Genomic DNA, 21441 nt, shown 5'->3' on the forward strand with positions numbered 1-21441 from the left:
AAAAAAGTGCCCAAAAATCAAACCTTGAACAAGGATGCTAGGATAGTTTCGCCATACATCCTCTTGAGTATTAAACTCTAAGAAATGATGCAAAAACTGGATTTTGCTAGGCAAAATTTAAATCAAAATTCTCCCTTGGATGAATTGCGCCTCCTCTAGCTTCAAAAAAGAATAGACTCCACCCTCTTTAATCTTCAACACTTAGTAGAAATTTGCTCCACTCTAGCTCGATTTCGCTCCTCCAATTCGCACTTCGACTTTGCACTTGAAAAAGGATGAATGAATGATTTGAAATGTGAAACAAACCCCTCCAATATATAGAGCGCTCACCTCTCTTCTCTCCAAGGCCGACTTGCCAAATAAAAGGTGAAATAATAAATAAAACCTCAAAAGAGTAGGCCGACTTGTCAAATAAAGGCAAAATAATGCCTTGTGCACTTAACTTGTAATCTTTTATTTTTTAAACTAATTTTAATACCTCTAAGATGCTTATTTTGATTATTTCAAGGTACAAAATTAATTTATTAAATTAAAATGCCTTTAATTTAATGCGAATTTGATTTAGCCTTTCCAAAGGCCTCAAAGTTAGCAACTTGGTGAATTTTAAGGAATATCAACGCTCAATAATGTAAAAATGAAGGATATCACCAATTTCGCCCTGGACCTTCAGTGAAGGTCAAGAGCGATTTTTCAATCTTGCTTCTTAATCCTTCATCTTTTAATTGTCAATTCTCCTTGTGGGGTAAGCAATGATCTCCTTCACTCGTTCTATGCATGCTTGATTTGCTTTTGCAATGCAAAATAGGGGCTTCAAAGATTTCCGCTCTGGGCCTCCAATGAGGGTCAGGAGCGATTTTTCATTTTCTAGTTAAAATCCACCTCAACTTGATTGTTGACCCTCCAATGTCACTCGCAAAACCCATTTCCTTGCAATGTAGAGTTAATTCATCAACAATTTTGGAGGAAATAATGCCCTTAAAGGCAATCTCGCCCTGGACCCTCAACAAGGGTCAGGAGCGATTTTTCCATTTTTGCTCAAAATTAGCATTTTTCAACGTCAAAAACCTCTTCAAGACATTTCAACTAGGCTCCCTCACTGACTTGCAAACTTAGCTTTGTCAAATTTTGGGGAAAAGATGTGTTTTTGGTGTTTTTTGCTCTGGGCCCTTCCTGAGGGTCAGGAGCGACTTTTTGATTTTGAGCTTCATTATCCACTATTTTTCATTGAAACTTCATTCGTCATTAAGTAACATCCTTCCTTTATCCACTCCATCCAAATTTGCATCGTTGTTGCAAGAAAAAATGAGGATTTCCAACATTTTCGCTCTGGGCCCTCTCTGAGGGTCAGGAGCGATTTTTCATTTTCTGACCAAAATCATCAAGTTTCAAAGGCAAAACAATATTCATCATGTTTTTGGAGGTCTCTTCGCCTTATCCTAACCTTGCCTTAGCACCATTTTGAAGAAAACATGCATTTTTTGAAAGCCTCGCTCTGGACCTTCAGTGAGGGTTAGGAGCGACTTTTTGGTTTTAGGCAAATTCCTTCATCTTTTAATCTTCAAATCACCTCCAAGGCATAACACATCACGTTCTCCTCCTGTCCAAGCAAGATTTTATCTCAATTCTTCAAACAAAGGAGAGAAACCTGGAAAATCGCTATGGGCACTCTCTAAGGGTCCGCAGCGATTTTTGTAATTGCCTTCAAAATATTGATTCTCAACGATCTCTTTTCACTTCAAGGCCTTTCAAACATCGTTTCAAACCCATGCCTAACCTTAGCTTTCCTTGAACTTGGATGAAAAGTTCCCATATTAGGTTTCTCGCTGTGGGCCCTCTCTGAGGTCAGGAGCAATTTTTTAATTTTGGGTTGATTTCATCTTGTGTTGATCCTCCAAATTATATTCAACGGATAGAACATGCTTTCCTTCATCCCTTCCAATCATAAAACATACTTTGATCTTGTAAGAATAGTGCATTTTTTAAAATCTCACTCTGGACCCTCTCTGAGGGTCAAGAGCGATTTTTGCTACCTGGACCAAAATGCTTCACTTTTCATCTCAAAATCACTTTGCCAAGGAAGATGTCATCTTGTTCTTTGCTATGAATAAAAATTCATGTCCAAGAAAGGTCCCAAAATGTGCACACAAAGAAAATCGCTCTGGACCCTCTCTAAGGGTCAGGAGCGATTTTACCTTTCCTGGGCAAAACTCCTTCAATTTATCATCTTTGATCAAGTCTGGATACTTCATTATGCTCATTCTATCCTTCACCATGCTTTTGACCTCTCAAATCGACCAAATAAGGCTAGCAATGACCCTTATAAGATTTCTCACTGTGGGCCCTCTCTGAGGGTCAGGAGTGATTTTTCTATTTTCAACAAGGTCCTTCATTATTTCAAGTCAAAACTTCTTCAGGCAGGTGGAGAAAGTCATTTATTTTCCATTTATGATCAAAACTTGGTCTCTTTTCATTGCAAAATGAAGGAAATCAAAATGAAGGAAATCAAAATCTCGTTGTGGGCCCTCTCTGAGGGTCAGGAGCGATTTTTCCCTTAGCCTTCAAAATTCACCACCTTTCACGTCTCCAAACCTTCCAAAGCATTAAGTCACGTTCAATCATCCTTCCAGGAGACCCTACACAAAGCAATTTAGAAAAGTCAGTGACAAATATGACTTAAACAACATTTTCGCCCTGGGCCCTCAACAAGGGTCAGGAGCGATTTTACCTTTTTTGGCCAAACTGCTTCAAATTTAGGTCTCAAACTGCTTCACAAGGCAAAGTCAGGTCATTTTCAAGGTCAGGAACCAGTTAGCAAGTCCATCAAAAACAAGAAATTGCACTCAAGATAAATTTCGCCCTGGGCCCTCTCTGAGGGTCAGGAGCGATTTGTCTGTTTCAGGCATCATCTTGCTTCAAGAAATTGATCAAAACTCACGTAGGCAAGAACACACAATTTCACCTTCAAAAATGCTAACACTTAGTCAAAATTGGATTTTACCCTAAAAACCTTTATTAGACCTAACCTGAGACCTATTTGACTCTCCTGAAAGACTTACCTAATTTCATCATCTCAATTCTTCGGGAGGACACTTAACAATTCTCCAAAATTTGACTGGACTTAGCCTGAATGACATCCAAAAGAACCCCTAAGGTTTAGCCCTAGCCCAGATAGACAACTCACTCACTCAAAACCCTAAAAACAGAGAGAAAAACAAGCAGAAAGCAAAAAAAGCAGGGGTCCCCATTTGCAATGGGGCGATGTGTGAAAACTCACAACAGTACTGTATATCTCCGTTACAATTTCATTGTCATCACGGAGCAACTGAAACTCCTCCGTGAATTCCTTCTGTAGGTTGGCCCACGTGGCCACTCTTTGCTTGTCCACATCGGAGTACCAATCTATGGCAACTCCACGTAACGTGGCTGGGAACTGCGTTACCCATTCGTTTTGGTCAGTAACACCGTTCGCTGACCATATGCTTTCGCACGTTCGACAATGGCGGACGGGATCTTCCTTCCCCTCACCGTTGAACTTCGGCAACTTTTGTTTACTAGCCATCCCACCGCTCAGTCTCGCTCCTCTAGTGCCTTGTGTGCTTGCCTGGGTGACTGGAGGTACGGTGTTTTGCCTGCTGAGTGTGGCACCTACCGTACGGTTATCCTCCCCTTCGTTGTCACCCGCACCCACTCCTGGCTCCCTTTGGTGATCCTCAGTTTGTGGTGTAAGGGATAAGTTTCTGAACCGATCTCAGGTCTCTTCGACTAGATCTCTCCTTAACCTTGTTTCCTCCAAAAACTCCTCGTGGCTCCGCACCCTACGATGTTCTGGCGACGCGTAGAAATTTCCGTCGGCTTCTGCACCCTCCGTGACACCTCCTTGGTTCCCCTCGGGCCACCCTTCAGCAGGTCGTCCTTCGGCAAGTTGCCTCAACCTCCGTCTACGTTCTACTTGCTGCTCCAGAATCAAGGCCCTCTGCGTGGCCTCCCACTCATCTGTTTCTACTTTTTTATTTCTATCTTTATTTAATATATTGGGCATAAATCACTTCCGTACATAGCAAGCACACGCCATGTACTAAAAAATAAAACTTTTATTATTTTTCCTTTTGGCCACAATTTACCTCAACATTGTGCCGAGATTATTACAGGGTTCAATTTCCCCTTCGCCAATTGTTCCGTGTGAGTGTCGTCGGCCTCTGGGTTCATCTCACCAACAGGTAGGCCCATCGCGTCCGTGCACCATCCGCGTCTTCCGTTCCCAAGTACGTCTAGGCAACGGCGCCAAATGTTTGCCCTCTCAGGTGAATAACTTAAAGCACACAGATAAAGTACGTAATGCAGAATAATGTCATAGATATCAGACAAGTATCAGATATGTTATTCCATTCATAATTCATTTTTTCACAAGTTACATCCGGAAGTATATAAGGATACCGAGGGGGTGCGAGCGCCAACCATCGCACCGCAGCTGCCACCCCTCGGTTGCCAACTAACCAAGACAATTACAACTTAATTAACTAGTTTTATTTCCGTGTACAATATTGCCGCCAACAAGCTTCTTGTGGATGATGAGAGTCAGCTCATTTTGAATGGTGAAATGCGTTTAGAGAACACGTTACTACCATTGTGGTGTAGAATTCACAACTCACCTCACTCTGAATTTACTTGCTCAGTATGTGAAATGGCTATCAATCAAGTCAGAAACCACTTTGGAATGCCAACTTTGTCCGAGGAAGAATGTATTGTGAACAGATCTATGGGTGCACATCTTGCAACTGAATTCAGGAGAACCTATGAACAAGACATTACTCCAGCATCTGATTGTGAGAAGGATCAGTTGTACGTTGACGATATAAATGCACCTAATGAACAATGTATTATAGTGGATAGATCGCCATGCCTTGCACCTGAAAAAGAATACCATGAGACAAAAGTTGAAGAAGCAGTTGAGAATACTCGAGCAGTGATAAAGGAAGATCCAAGAGTTGAACAAGCAATCAAAGAAGAAGATGACTCATTCCTTGAGGAATTCTCATTTATACTACAAAGGGAGATCCTTGAGAGTGAATTGCAAGAGGTCTCAAATGGCATTCTTAAAGAAGACAATCAAGTTGACATATTGAACAAAGAGCTACAAATTATCATAAGTGAGCTCAGATATGAAGAACAATTTGAGGGGGCGCTTAAGGACGCCCTCACTCTCATGATATTTGAAGGGGTGTTGAAAGTTCTTGTAGAGGAAACACAAGTGGAATCACTGCCCAAATTTTTTCAAGATAGGCAAGTTACTGTGAGTGATATGATCCATCATCAGCTTCGACCTCCTGAGACTATGCTTGAAAAAGAAATGCCACCAGAAATTATATTTGATCAACTAGAGGAGATCTTTGAAAATCAATCCGTCAAGGAGACTCTCATTTTTAAGGATACGCTAACAAAATTTCATGAAGATGCTTGGTTTATGCAAGATGTCTCAATGAAAACAGAGAGTGTTGAGCTATTCGAAGGGGCGCTGAGCTTGTTTCAAGAGGAACTTCCTAATCAAGATCAACACACTATGACTGCTCGTGGAATAGTTCGTCATCAATGGCGACCTCCTAAAGCAGCTAGTGACCTCGCTTCCGACAATGCAGTGCCATCTGAGCTTGAAATATGTTAGGTTGTCTCTTTCCTTAATCCTAGCCTTGAAAGTTATTATGATTTTGATTATGGGGATTTTGGGAAAACAACTTGCATCTGGATTGATCATGGTCCTAACGAATTACCCCAATTGATCATTTTAAGTGAAAACTTGCCTGAATATAAGAGATGCATGGTGAGAACTTTCTTTTCTGTGTTTAAGGATGAATTTGCCCGACTGAGAACGATCACGTTCGCCATGCTCCTGTTGCACAACCTAAGAAATCATGTAAAGTCATGTACATATTTTGCTTCTTTGAGTCATGTCGAGTCTAGGAGTCTTGTATATAGCTTTTAGAGTAGGTTCTCCTTTCGTATGTTTTAACCTAGAAGTTTTTGAGCCTTGTTCTTAATTTGCCTTGAGTCATTTGACTCATGATCTTGAGTGGCTCAAGTAGTTTAGTTGTTTGCTTTCTTTAGATAGTTTGCTTTTGGTGTGCGCTTTTAGCTTAGTTTGCTTTTGGGTCAGTTGTTTGCTTTAGTTTAGGTGTCTTGAGTGGGAGCCTCCATTCGTGAGAAGGGTGTCTAGTTGTTTCTCGCACACTAGCAACATCTTGGATCTTATGTTAGACTCATTTCTTAGATATCTATTCATGAAGTGCTCGAAATCTGAGGTTGTTCCTCTCCAGCTTTATCATCTAATCAGGACCTGTATTTGACTTGGAAGGGAATCATTTTCTGTATCTTGATGCCGACATCTGTTGATTACTATATCTTCACACATTAATAGACTCCGAGTCATTATGGTTTTCAGGCAAAGCTGTGATTGGTGAAAAATCTAAAATCTGACTTCAGCGCCACCGCAATCCTCAAACCCTAGTAAGCTTCACTGCTTACAAGCCAAAGGAATTGACGGAATGACAAAAAAAAAAAAAATGAAACGAAATATCAAAATTGGCTAATGGGAACATAAGAGTAACTCCATCGGAGCTATGGATGCCCGGCTGGCAATGGAGCAATGTTCGTGAGATTGCGGCGATAACCTCATCAGGGCTATAGACATCTGACTAGCAGCGAGGCTCTATCTAGGATACTTATGAAGTGCAGATATACTACGTAGCCGATCACAAGAGAACTTGAAGGTCATAATTGTCTTGTCGAGAGGAATGAATACACTTGCACACACCTAGGTAATCAAAGACTAAGTGTCTGGATCTGGTTAAGGATTTTCCTTCCACTTTGAGTGCATTTTCTAATCTCTTGATAAGTTGGGTTGAATTTTCCAGAGGTTCTAAGTATCGATTGCGTCTTTATCTCCGAAATGTTCAGGAACATTTATTCAAGGTGGCGCTGGATGTTGTGACGTATTCACACATCGCCCCATTGCAAATGGGGACCCCTACTTTTTTTGCTTTCTGGGGTTTGCTTTCTTGGTCTTTTAGGGTTTTTGTCTCCTAGCCTTTGCATGCTGAGTGTTGTCAGGGGGATCGCTGGATAGCAGGCTCTGCTTGAGCTAGGATGAGTCAATAGATGCTCCAAGTTAGGGTTTCTTTCAAGGTCTTCCTTAGGCTTAGTTTCGCTAGTGGTGTCCCGTTTGAGTTCGAGGAAGTCAGTGAGTGGTTGAGCAAATTTGGCTAAGACATGGAAGGAATGAATCAAAGATCAAGACTAAGGCAAAGTCAAGTGGAAAGGGAGGTGAATTAAGCCCAAAATGAGGATTTCGCTCCTGACCCTTCCAAAGGGTCCAGGGTGAATTTCTCCACAAGACACTCCACCTCGACTCGGGCTCTAAGCTAATCCTTTCCTAGGTTTGAATGAAGGAAAAGGCACCTGTTTGAATGAAGAAATGTGAAAATGAAGTCAGGATTTGAGCCCAAACATGATTTTCGCTCCTGACCCTTCCAAAGGGTCCAGAGCCAAATTCATGTAAAACCCTATTTTTCACCAAATTTTTGGGCTAGATGTCAACTTGAAGAGAAAATTCGTGTGATCATGATGGAAGGAAGCCTAGTGAAGTTTGTCCAAGGTATGAAGAGGGGAAAATAAGTGAGAAATTGGCTCAAAAGGTGAATTTCGCTCCAAACCCTTCCAAAGGGTCTAGAGCGAAATTCCAAGAAGACACCTATTCTTCACCTTATTTGCACTAAAAGTCTTGTTCCTTCGACATGTGGTGAAGGTTTTGATATGTTCTTGCCTAAGACGTGTTTGAAAGTATTAAGAGATGAAGATTTGAACCTAAGGCATGGATTTCGCTACTGACCCTTCCAAAGGGTCTAGAGCGAAATCTACCTTTTCTCCACTTTGCTCAAGGATATGACCAACATTGTTGACTTTTGAGGCATAATTGAGAAGGATTAATACATGTTTGCCTTAGAGAGGAGGTTTTAGACCTTGGGATGATGAAAATCAACCTGGGAGGAGAATTTCGCTCCTGACCCTTCCAAAGGGTCCAGAGCGAAATCCTTCATTTAGCCTTCTTTGACCTTAAAAACCTAGTTTAACCTTGCCTAGACCCAGTTGGATGATGGATTGTCTTGATTGCGAAAAGAGGAAGTTGATTTGATCAAGTTTGAAAGAGAATGAGATGAAAGGAAGTGAGAAACTAGCCAAGGATAGGGATTTCGCTCCTGACCCTTAAAAAGGGTCCAAAGCAAAAATCCCTTTAAACTTCAAATTCTCATTTATCAAGGCCAAATTCCTAGTTTCTAAGGTATGTTAGGAGGTGTTTTTTGAATGTTCTAGCATTAGGAAGTGAGTAAAGGTGAAAAGATGAAGAATTCTAGCCTGGACGGTGAATTTCGCTCGACCCTTCCAAAGGGTTTAGAGCAATATTCTTGAAAGCACTCATTTTCCACTTTGCCAAAGTCAGGATCAAGATGGAGGTGAAAGGAGAGTGGTCTATGTTTGCTCCCAAAACAAGATTGAAGTTTGAAAAATGAACAATTTAGCCCAAATCATGATTTTCGCTCGGACCCTTCCAAAGGGTCCAAAGCGAAAATCCTCCTAGACTTCATTCCCTTCCTTGTTTGACCAAATTTTAGTATTCAAGGCATGATAAGAGGAAGAATGGACATGTTTTTTTGCCTTTGAAAATGTTTGAAGCGTTGTAGAGTGAGGATTATAGCCTAGAGGGTGAATTTTGCTCCTGACCCTTCCAAAGGGTCCAGAGCGAAATTCCTTGCAAACCTATTTCTTTAGCCTTTCCTGGGCTTAAAACCTTGTTCCTTAGGTCAAGAGGGATGAAATTTTACCTTGCAATGAAGATTGGGATTGAAAGGATGAAGAATCAAGTCTAGAAAGGGAAATTCGCTCCTGACCCTTCCAAAGGGTCCAGGGCGAAATTTCACAAAACCACCTTTTTTCCAATTTTATGCTAAGTCAGATGTGGGCTAGAGTACTGTTAAGTTGGGAGATATTTTGAGGCATGACTTTGACTTATTGGTGATCAAGAAGCTTGAAGGAATTGAGCCAAATCAAGAATTTTGCTCTTGACCCTTCCAAAGGGTCCAGAGCGAAATTCCTATAATCACCTATTTTCCCTTCAAAATAAGTTAAATCCTTGGCTTTCATGGCATGCATAGAAGGGAGGTGGCTTGGCCTTGCCTTTGAAGGAGAATTAAAGTTGAGAGAATGAGAAAATAAGCTCAAAACATGAATTTCGCTCCTGACCCTTCCAAAAGGTCCAGAGCGAAATTCCCCAAAAACCACTTTTTTCCTCAATTTTATGCCAAGTCTAGTGTGGATCAAGATTAAAGGTGTCCTTAGGCATGTCCTTGAATTGCCAAGAGTCATCAAATATGAAGAAATGAGCTCAAAACAAGAAAATCGCTCCTGACCCTTCCAAAGGGTCCATAACAAAAATCCTAAAACCCATCCTATCCTCCAAAATTTTGTGCCAAGTCAAGCCTAGACCAAGTTGGGGATGCCCCTAGGTTTGCCCTTGAATGGTTTGTTCCCTTCAAAAATGCAAATTTTAAGCTAAAACTTGAATTTCGCTCCTGACCCTTCCAGAGGGTCCAGAGCGAAATTCTCTAAATCAACCATTTTTTCCTTGAGTGAAGCTAAACTTTGATACCTAAGGCAAGTTTGAAGGTGGAGTGAGGTATTCTTTGCCCTGCAAGATGAATTGAAGTGAGGGAAATTAAGAATTGAGACCTAAAACTTGAATTTCGCTCCTGACCCTTCCAAAGGGTCCAGGGCGAAATTCACAAAATGTCCTTTTCTCCTTCAAGTTTGAGCTAAGCAAGGATAGTGGTCAAGGAGGATTGGACTTGGAGATTGCCACAATCATGTGTTTGAGTAGGTTTTGAGTCCAAGAGGTAAGGATTTTGAGCTAAAGAGTGAATTTCGCTCCTGACCCTTCCAAAGTTTCCAGGGCGAAATTCTAAATTTCACCTAATTTGCTCATGATAAAGGTCAAAGCATGAATCCCTAGCCCTTTGAGAGGCCAAAGCTATCATATGTTTGCCTTGGAAGGAATTTTGGAGTAAGCAAGAAATAGAATCATCCTGGAATACAAAAATCGCTCCTGACCCTTCCAAAGGGTCCAGGGCAAAATTCTTATAGGGCCTATCACAGGGGAGAATCTTGAGCAAGCTTTATTTTGAAGTCTTCTTGTTGATGGTTTAAGGTGAAAATGCTATGTTGAAATGAATTTGTTATGTGTCCTTAATTACCTTTTGGTTTATTTTGCAGATGGAGAAAACCAGTCCAGCATCATCAAGGACGACCTCTTCCAGTCCAGCATCATCAACGATGACCGCCTCCAATCCAGCATCATCAAGGACGACTTCCTCCAGTCCAGCATCATCAGGGACGACCTCTTCCAATCCAGCATCATCAAGGATGACCAATTCACCAGCTACCTCCAGAACCTTCACTTCGCCACACTAAGGAACCACAAGATGACAAAGAAAGGCGATGCCAGCATTTCAAGGAAAGGTGCACCATCCATCCAGCACATCAAAGACAAAGGAGGTCGATACCAGGGTCCGTTGAAGAAGCAAATAGTTTCTGAAGAGTTAATCAAAGTTAGCTTCTCAGCCTCATCAAATTGAACATCAACCAAGTTACAAGAGTCAAACAAGGTGGCATCCCAGTCATCATTCCTCCAGTTGGATTGGTCCACCTCAGCATGTCCAGATTCAATGTACCTGACTCATCGAGGACGGCACAAACTACAAGGCACCTACCCCTGCTTCCTATTGGTCCTCACCCTTGGAATGTAATTTTCTAATTGGCTAAGGAAGTTTGTTCTAACAAACCCTAATTAGGGTTTCTATCTTGTAATCCTAGCCACTGATTCCAAATCAATCAGACTCGTCTATTTGTAAAGGGCTCTCTATATAAAGCCCTCACTCCTCATTTGTAAGGGTTAATAGTTAATAGTTAGTTCATAGAGGTTAGAATAGCTATTGATCAATAGTGAATAGAATAGAAATTGGAGTAAAGTAGGAAGAGAAGGCAAGAAATTGCTGCCTTGATTGTAAATGAACCCCCTTTTCATTGAAGATATGGTGAAATGTGTCGTTTCTTTGCAATACACATGGTCTCTTGTTGAATCTTCATTGTAAGTGATAAATGATTAGATTGAATGAAAGAATTTATTGAATGTACTCTCGTGGAATCTACGTAGTCCAAACCGCTAGCCTTTTGCTGACTGTAAGAGCGCCTTGCGTGGTCAACTGGCATAGAACGAGCTTAATCTCGAGTCATAACACCTCTGTTGTTCACGCATTATCTTGAATGGTGATCAATATCTGATGGTGTACGATTTGGATATATTTGAAACATCCCTTAGAAGATCGCGCTGAGTTGGTGTTGAATTGTTCAACCTGATGGTGAGACCCAGCCCAATAGGACTCCACCTAGTCATTCATCCATCTTCTCGCATTCTAGGTAGTAGAGTAGACTTCCTGAACCCTGTATCTTTTGCCATTTGTTTGTCTTCTAGTTAGCAAATAGGACTTGTGATTCTAGCAAATCAGACGTTCAGGTCATCAAATGTAAGTCCCCTTGTGATTCCAACAAAATCACATCATACCACGAAGAGCTTATCCACGAGTAGAGATCCTACATAATAGAATCTTGAGGTTTCTCCGATTGATCCTTCTACGATATCTTCAGCATTCGGGAGCTTTATTCAAGAGAGGATAAGGTACCTTTAGGTATTTTATTTTGTGTTCGCATGTGCATAAAAAACACATCAACAGGTAGATATCTCACTACCAAAACCAATTCCCTTACAATTTTCTTCCTATGGTTTGCTCCAACAAGAAGTTCAAACTCCATAATAGAGAAAAATAAACAAGCATGAGAAATGAGCTCTCAAATCCCTTTTTTACATTTTCACAAGGAACATTCCTAAAGGGACCTTTTAGATTTCTACTTAAATAATTTCATTAAAGCACCTTTATAAAGTGACATCTAATATTTCCCTTTTAATCCACTTAAATGCTTTATAGTTTATAATATTAATTAAAGCCATCTGTAAAATTTGCTTTATTGGACAATTTATTTAATTAATTAATTTAATCCCTAATATAGCCCGAAATTATACTACAGAAATTATATAGACTAAATGGGCCGTCTCTGGCTACTCCACAAAAGGGGACATTACAAGAAACACTTAGCAAACACTCTAAAATGCTGATTCAACACTCCAAATATGAGAAGACACTCCCAGCACCAAAACAACAGCCAAACTGCATGCAAAAACTACTCCCAAACAATACCCACATACATCAAATGAACAATTGCAGGTCTGATATAGGAAACACAAGATTTTTGCAGCTGTATAACTATAACTGCAAATACAACACTCAGAAATTTCGTCAAGTCTCCATGTAAATGAGCAAAGCTGACCTCCAAGCAACATTAAACACCAACAAACCAAGGCACTTCCAACCAGGGTGTTTTAAGCTCTTCAACTTAGGCACTTCACTCTAGAATTCTCAAACCAACCTCAAGCACCTCTAATGAATGGTACGGGCCAATCAATGATCAAATTCTGCAACCTTTAAACTATTTGGCCTGCAATTTTATTATTATCATCGTCTCAAAAAGATAGTAAAATGAATTTATTACCAGCAATGAAGACTTTCTTAGATGGTACGACTAGGAGAGAGGTGCGGTCCACCTGGGAAAAATGGTACAACCAGAAAAGTCACCTCCCAAAACTCCTCAAATGCATATTATCAAAAACCTCTGAAAACTGAAAGCAATCACACCAAAAATCTTCAACTCAAAGCACATCAAAATCACCATATCTGTAACCCAAACTAGAGCTTTAATTTGTAGTACAATGGTGATTCTGGGATGAAATCACTCTAACCAGCTAAGGGATTTACATCCATGATATTGTAATTTCATGAGGGTTTTCGTCCTCGAGAAATTTTGCAAACACAAGTTCTGTCCATATGCAAAAGCAAATTCAATTTCAAAGTTAACCATCCAAATGAGCTCATATCCTCTTTTTATAAATTTTTTAGACGGAAATAACAATAATATGAAAATAAAAACTCATTTTCTCTCCAAAAAGACCTTTCTGAAAAATAAATAATAATTTCATGTACAAAGACCCCCAAGGCTAGGCATCCAAATTAAAGTACAACTTAACACCTTTTTAACAAGTTATTACACTAACTTGTCTTTTTTTCTGTTTCCAACATTAAGCAACTTAAGTGAATAATTAAATAATAACTCAATAGCTTATCCAAGTTGTGGAAAGTAACAAAATAATATAATTATGCAAATGTGATCGTACCAATGTATTCCTGAGGTCTTAGGACAATAAACTGAAGCAATTGGGAGACTTACTAAAAAAAGTCTACTCCTTCAAGAAGGTTGGAGAGCTCCCAAAAGGCTGGAAATCAATTTTGAAAGCAACACAAGGGTCACCAAGTCCAACTAAACTCACTGCCATGAACAACTCTGCAAGACTGCTCCTATGCTCTCCAAGGACTTTGGAAATCTCCCTTGATCACCAATTTCCCTTTGGGAGAACTCGGAAACTGAGCTAATGGCAAATCAATTTTGCTTGAAATCGGGACATTAAAAGTGTGTTGTGGAAATGGTAAGACAGAAGAGGCTAATAACAGCATATTAAATGGGGAAGAGTGTAGCAAGGAGCCGAGTTAGAAGAAAAAAAAATCATTCTTTTTATGTTCTCAAACGAGATTTCAATTTCTGGAAAATAGATTGCAGATGGAAGAATATAAATATAGCAAAAGTGATACAATCTATGTTGTTCTGACAATTCATTGTAAGATCTTTCAAGAACAACTTCACAAAGCCTTTTGTGTGGAAGCTAAGAATGAATCTAAAATGCTAGGCAGGTCAAGCACAAATGCTTATTTATAAGAGTAGTCAAGTAACCATAGGTGTTGTTTAGTTGCCAAAGTTGTCTTCTTCCTAGCTGAAAATGACAAATGTGAGAACAAGGCCATCATCCAAAGCACCAAACAAGTTTTATTCCATTCTCTAGGTCACGGGATCAATCTTAGCCTCTGTTGTGCTTCACTCCCATTAGAGCAGTGAGACATCATCTCTTCCTCAAGACTATTCATCATGCCATGCACAATCTCCCCCTCTGCAACACTCTGCTCTTTCATCTTTAGAATACAGATGAGCTCCTCTGCTTCAAAACTTCCTTGATACATTGTCCTATGGTGATGGAATTTGGGCAGTGAATAAAAGACAAATAAACAGAGAATAAGTCGACAAAAGAAATAAAGGAGGAGGTGAGAATTTAAGTCTAAGATTTGATGTAAATCGAATATGTCAGGGAAATTGTATGGGATGGTGTAGATGTTTCTGCAGCTCACAGACTGAATCCATGTCTGGCACATTTGATATTTTAGCCATTTATATGAAATTATGAATACCTTGCGCTACTGACAAAATCTAAATAAAAAACACATATCAAACCATCTAAAATACTCATTCTGTCAAAAGAGTTTCTGACATACACTTACTTGACAAATAATAAATGCTTTAACTGGCATGAGACAGTTTTCCTGTGTGAAACAAATTCCCGGCTGGAAGCTGCCACATAATATAGCCTATCAGCTAGCCAGGCACATTTGGTCTATCCACAACTTGTTTCTCTATGAATGTTTGATGATGAGGCCATCAGAATCATGTCAATGGCTAACCTCCAGCATCAAGATCCATGTGGGCACCAGAAGTATTTCACAGAAGTTCAAAGTCCTAAAACTTACTCTATTGGTTTCAAACTATTTTGTGTGTTAGCTTATGCAATTTCTGTTTATTTTGACCTTCCATTGACCATGACCTATATGATTCATCATAATCCAAATTATGCATTGTGAAAAATGTCAGGCAAGTAATTATAGTTTACCATTCTCAATTTTGGCCTCAACTTTGAGTATGCTGGTGACAACTATCATATTGAATAGTAATATACTACAATAAGGAAATAAAGCAAATTAAAGCAACTGAATAAGCATATTTTGATGCCGTCAAGCTTACACTTGCATATGCACTGATTTGTTTTTTGATATTCTGTACACTGTCATGATGCCGTTTCAGTAGTAAAGGGTGGTAAACATTTCTCAAATGCAAAAGCCAATCATCGGCAATATTTCCATCACCACCATGACAGTTCTCCACATTAGACTCATCAGAATGAGAAATCCCATTGCAATTAACAAAAGATAGAGTGGGTTTTCTGCCTCCAAATGTCAAACTATATTTTGCACGGGAGATAATCTGCAATAAACAAAGTATTATAAATGTGAGTGATTTCAACCATAAAGTTCAAAAATCACACTGAGCCAAAACCATGTGATCCAATGAACATTTGTAGATTGCTGAACAGTCTACCATTTACTCAAGAATTTGTTCAAGAAAGTCCTGTAAGAAAGGGCTGAAACGAACAAAAGAAAGTGCATACACTGAAATAGTCACATGACTTTGGAACCTACTGGGCTCAAACTGCTGTCACTTTACTGTGACTTCATTTGTCCAAATAATTAAGTTAGAACACAAGGTGCAGAATGTTCATTTACTGAAAACAATTGAAAGCAAACATTTTAACTCTCAGTCTCAATATTCAGAAATTTCATTGCATAAATTACTGGACTATGAGCAGTTCCAAAAACAAAAGAAAAGTTATGCTTGTGGAATCACAATGTTTCCCTTCATTCTCAAATAAGCAGCAGCATATCAAAAGCTAAAAAGCATTTTTAATTTTGCACTGGCTAAAGAGTTCAATAACATATTTAGCATTGTCACGGAATCAAATGGCTGGGATGAAAAATATTGTGCATGCAAGAATCCACCTACCACATCAAGCTGAACAATTGTACTCAAAAGGAGTTTAATCTGGTCCAAGAGGGGCAAAACCTGCTAAGTAGTGACAAAGTAAGCCATGTGAGTTTCAACTTAGAAGTGACACTAAAATTAAGCGCATCACTACCAGTATCAATTGTTTTAAAATGGTGGATCTAAACATGCCTTATCAGTTAGATTTGCCAGTACTTCATGCTCTGCCTTGGACACCAAAGCTCTTGCTTGAGCAAGCTCATCGTTCAGTGGAACAGCTGAAACTGGTTCAACATATTTTTCAACTCCTGAACCACTATAGAAGTAGAAACAGATTATATCAATATCTAGAAATTACTGAAACTAATCAATGTAAGTTGTAAACACATCCTTTCAACATTATAACCGGCTATTATAAGCTAAAGATAAATGGTGCCAAAAATTGCAAACTCTACTTGCATATGTGAGGAGAAAATGATAAGTACATAAGGTGGTCTCATATATAATGAGACAAGCAATCTATTACAAAATCCCCACACACAAAAAAACCAAGAATCCTTAAGAGAAAACTCAGAATGAAGATATTTGATTGATAAAAAAATAAAGAGAGAAGAGATCGCTTTATACAAATACAACCTCATAAACCTAAAAAGGAAACCTTCAAATAACTTAAGTGTACCTAAGTCATATTATTACATTATGAAAGTGACTTTATCATAAAACGTGTCTATGACTATTATAATAATATGACGCTAACATAACATATAATGATAACTTCCTCCCTTAATAGTAACTCTGAAAAATAAACAAAGTTTCTCTCTAAACGTAATGTCCCCATTTTTTGTCATTCCAACATCTTTTATAGCTCCGGCTTTCTGGGAGAGCGCCAGCCTTTTCAAAATGGAGTTTAGATATTGGCATTGTCTTCTAGGGATCAAGTCCATTGATTCTTTTTGGGTGCAGTTTCGACATTTAAAGTTCATTTCAAACTTCTTGGAGGAATATTCTATTTTTAGAAAGTGTTAACTTTTATCAAGATCGATCTCCTGTGAGCTTCAGAGTATGTTGGCATATTTAGAATTCACTTTCGGGCTATTTTTGTATTTTTTGCATCTTTAGCTTTATGTGCGGAAATGAACTTATATTGAGTCAAATGAAGCTTATTTTGCTGGTCGATATCCCCTCACTGGGCGTAGCTATTCACAGAGACTGGTGACTTGTTCCTTATGCTCACTGCTGAATGTGGAAGGGTAGATTGAGAGGTTGTTGAGCTTGATTTTGGTGCAGTTGTGGTACTCTTCCTTGCTGGACATTAGAATATTCCCAAGGATTTGGACTGGCCAAATGGACATGGATAAAGTTTGATCGAGATTCAAAGCATTTTCAGTCAATATCACTGAATATTTTAAACAGTCCATTCACTGGAGTATTCTGAGGACATTGGGGCTCAATAAAGGTTATTCCTAGGCTGTTCATGCTCAGAAAATAGATCCCTGCAAATTTCTAATTTCTGCAATGTGATTTCAGTCATATAATGTTTCAGACATTGGCAATGTTACACCTGTATCTGAGTTACACAGTTGATTATATTTAGTATTAGTAAATAATATCAAATATTATTTGCTGTCCAATCTGTTCTGTTTATTCATTTCTGAGTTGTTAAATAAAAAATGAATCCATAAGCTCAAAGTGAACAAACAAACAAATACCTCATAAACCATTTCAACTCCATGCAATCTGGTTGGCCATTTGTTCAAGGGAAAGAACAGTGGAATTTTGGGCAAAAATCAGTAGGGATTTTACACACTAGCCTCTCCCTGTACTTTCTAAGTGTCCCATCTGCCTTTTATTTGATTTATTAGACCAAATTGCAGTCAATAGATTTCTTTACTAGAGGTAATTCTATAAGATTCCAAGTCTTACTCGTGACTAGAATCTCGTGTTTGCTTGGTATAGCATTTTCCCACACTAGTCTTTCTTCAGCTTCAAGATATTTGTAATGTCCCTTTTTAGTAAAAACCCTAATTTTTGCCCTAAATCACCATTTCCATGTAAAACAATAAATGGAACAGGATGCGTACCTGATTGAGATCATGCAAAGGTTAGGACATTGAAATGTATATAATTGATAATATATGTCTTCTAAGAAAGACAATTAAGCATAAATTCTCTATACTTCGGGTTAGGATGATTAACTTAACCATAGTTTTTGTCCAATTCCTTATAAAGACTCAACCATAGAAAGAAGAGACCCTCTACCCTAGGCCCAAGAGCAGAGTGAGAGCCAAAACCCCCTTGGCCTCATGGGACATGTTGTGAGGTATTCACATATCGCCCCATTGCAAATGGGAACCCCCACTTTTTTTTCTGCCTTCTAGGGTAGTCTTTGATGTCCTTAGCTTTTAGCCTTTGCATTAGGGAGGTATAGGCGCTCAAATGGCTGGGAGTCAGATGGATAGTATTGCATGAGTGTGAAGTAAGTTTGCAAAGTCTAGATATGATGAGTTCAATCATGAGTGAGGAAGGATTGCTAATTTGAAGGTCACTTCAGGTGCTCCTCTTTAGGAGCGAACTTCACTTCATGAACACTCCTTGTGTAGCGAATCTCTTGCACTTCTCCCACAGAGCGAAAATTCACTCTAAGATCTCATGTTGAGCAAGTTATCATGTATTGAAGTTGAGAAAATAAGTTAAAGTGAGCAAAGGAGAGAGTTTAGTCTTAGTTTGAAATCCACTTCATAAGCTCAACCTCAAGAGAGACTTCAACTTCATGAGTTGAAAGATTGGAGCGAACTTCATAACCTAGAGATTTGGAGTGAACTTCATGACCTAGAGATTTGGAGTGAACTTCATGACTTAAACATTTGGAGCGAACTTCATGAGTTGAAAGATTGGAGCAAACTTCATGACCTGGAGATTTGGAGTGAACTTCATGACTTGAACATTTGGAGCAAACTTCATGAGTTGGAGATTTGGAGCGAACTTCATGAGTTGAACATTTCGAGTGAACTTCATGACCTGGAGATTTGGAGCGAACTTCATGACCTGGAGCATTTGGAGTGAACTTCATGACTTGAGCATTCGGAACGAACTTCATGAGTTGGGAGATTTGGAGCGAACTTCATGACTTGAGAGAGACAAGCGAACTTCATGACTTCAACATTTTGAGCGAACTTCATGAGTTGATGATTTAGAGTGAACTTCATGAGTTGATGAAATGGAGCGACCTTCATAAGTGAGCACACATGAGCGAATTTCACCTTCAAGCCTTCATGAGTGAAATGGGAAGTAGAGGAGCGAAGGATGTTTGATAGTTTTTACCTTGAATGGATTCAATTTGAAACGAATTTGAAGAACTCAACAAGGGAAGCGAACTTCATGAACTGGAAATTTGGAGCGAACTACATGAACTGAGAATTTGGAGTGAACTTCATGAACTGGGAATTTGGAGTAAACTTCATGAGTTGGAAATTTGAAGCGAACTTCATGAGTTGAACATTTGGAGCGAACTTCATGAGTTGGAGATTTGGAGAGAACTTCATGAGTTAAGGAAGACAAGTGAACTTCATGAGTTGGAGAGGGAGAGCGAACTTAGTAAGCAAGGAGATTGAAACAAAGCTTCATAAGCGAATATCAACTTCATGAATTGAGCTACATGGGCGAATCTCAGCTTCATGCTCAATCCTACATGAGCGAATATCAACTTCATCTCCAAACCTACATGAGCAAAATTGGAAGTAGAGGAGCGAATTTCATGTTAAACTTCATGTGCACACCAATTAGAGCGATCTTCACACTCAAAGATACATCAACAATCTTCATGTTCAAGCCTACATGAGCGAACTTCATGAACTCAATGAGATGAGCGAACTTCATGCAGGGAGCTTCAAGGACGAATTTCAATTTCACAAACCAAAGGATATGAATGAACTTCAAGAATTAATGCATATGAGCGAACTTCATGATTTGACCTACACAAGCAAACTCCACAAATTGAGTTTCAAGAACGAATTTCAAGTGAGTGAACTCCACTTCATATGTTCCCACTTGAAGGCGAAGGTGCAAGATTGGTTACATGATTACTACCTTAAATTGATTTGAAATTTGGAAAGTGTCATTTTGGGTTAAGCTCATATGCAAATTAAGAGTGGAGTAAACTTCAAAACTCCCCTTTTACAAAAGATGACTTCAAGTGTCCCTTCATGAGGGCAAATTCTCTTTATATACTCTTATTAAACCTATATATCAAGTGTATTTGATACTTGCCTCTTTGTTTTGCAGGAGATGAAGAAAGAAATAAGGAGATCACACAAGAAGCATTCACTTACACAAAGACATGATCTACAACATCAACGACATGAAGGGAGTCATAAGAGTAGGAATTCCAAAGGAGAAAGACAATAGTGAGATCAGAACTTCATCAATACTTCAAAACTAAGTTTTATACCTTGCACTTCCATGATCAAGGCATTCGAGAAGACAGTTTCTAAAGAGTTAATCAAAGTTAGAAGATCATCGTCATCATCACTGAAGCCGAATAATGTTGAGTATCAAGAAATATTCCTTCATGATGATCTATCAAGTACACAAGTGCAAGTTGTAGGTCGAATCCTAGTCATCATCCCAGTCACTATCTCTACCAATCAGAGAAGTTCCACATCAGCATGTCTAGATGCAATGTACCTGACTCAATCATGATGGCACAAACTTCGAGACACCTACCCTTGTTATCTATTGGTCATGCCAAAGTGTTGTAATTATTTCATTGGCCAGAATTGAGTTTGTTGTAACAAACCCTAATTAGGGTTTTCATAGTAAAATCTTGGCCATTGATCTTAAATTGATTTGTGCATTGAATTGTATTGAGAGCATTATAAAAGGCTCAAGCTCTTCATTTGTAAAGGGTAATAGTCAGCAAATAGTTAATAGCAGGAATAGAATAGTGAATAGCAATTAGAATACAAGTTAGAGTAGATTAGGAGAAGGAAGAATTGTTGTTATGACTTGTAAATGGCATACTCTTTTCATTGAAGTTGTGGTGAAATTTGTTATTTCAACAAGCCTCATGGTTCTACTTCTCATTTTGTTTTCATGTTGATTAGATTGAATGGAAGGATTTATTGAATGTATTTGTGTGGAATCCATTTCGTCCATACCACTAGCCTCTTATTGATTGTGAGTGTGCCATGCGTGGTCAACTGGAATGATATGAGGTTAACTTTGAATCATTATGCATCCATTGCTTATGCATTAACCTGAATGGTGATCAATGTTTGATGGTATTGATTCAAATATATTTGAAATGTCCTTAGAAGATTGCATTGAGCTTGTGTCAAATTGTTCAGCTTGATGGTGAAACCACGCTCGGTAGGATTCCATCTAATCATTCACCCATATTCTTACATTCTAGGTTTTAGAAAAGACTCTCAACCCTTCATCTTTTGTTTTTTTCAGTTCGAGTTAGTTTAGGACAAAAGGCATCACAAGATTGAAACATCAAATGATCAAGTTCCACCAATTAAAGAATTCGACAAT

The 21441-nt window shown here is 38.9% G+C and overlaps 1 protein-coding gene across 4 annotated transcripts in view; it reads right to left on the reverse strand.

The window, feature by feature from the left end:
- The window catches only part of LOC131068309 (uncharacterized), a 374805-nt gene that overhangs the window by 261132 nt on the left and 92232 nt on the right, over nucleotides 1-21441 (reverse strand). For 3 of the 4 annotated variants that reach the window (XM_058003475.2, XM_058003476.2, XM_058003474.2), the window contains 3 exons: nucleotides 16099-16222; nucleotides 15928-15987; nucleotides 15112-15351 (listed from right to left, as the gene is read on the reverse strand). In XM_058003475.2, coding sequence (XP_057859458.1) covers nucleotides 15112-15351; nucleotides 15928-15987; nucleotides 16099-16222 — 424 coding nt within the window. The remainder of the gene's footprint in view (nucleotides 1-15111; nucleotides 15352-15927; nucleotides 15988-16098; nucleotides 16223-21441) is intronic. The other variant, XM_058003478.2, reaches the window with a different exon arrangement.

This window comes from Cryptomeria japonica, chromosome 11 (assembly GCF_030272615.1).
Source record: "Cryptomeria japonica chromosome 11, Sugi_1.0, whole genome shotgun sequence".
NCBI classification, from domain to species: Eukaryota; Viridiplantae; Streptophyta; class Pinopsida; order Cupressales; family Cupressaceae; genus Cryptomeria; species Cryptomeria japonica.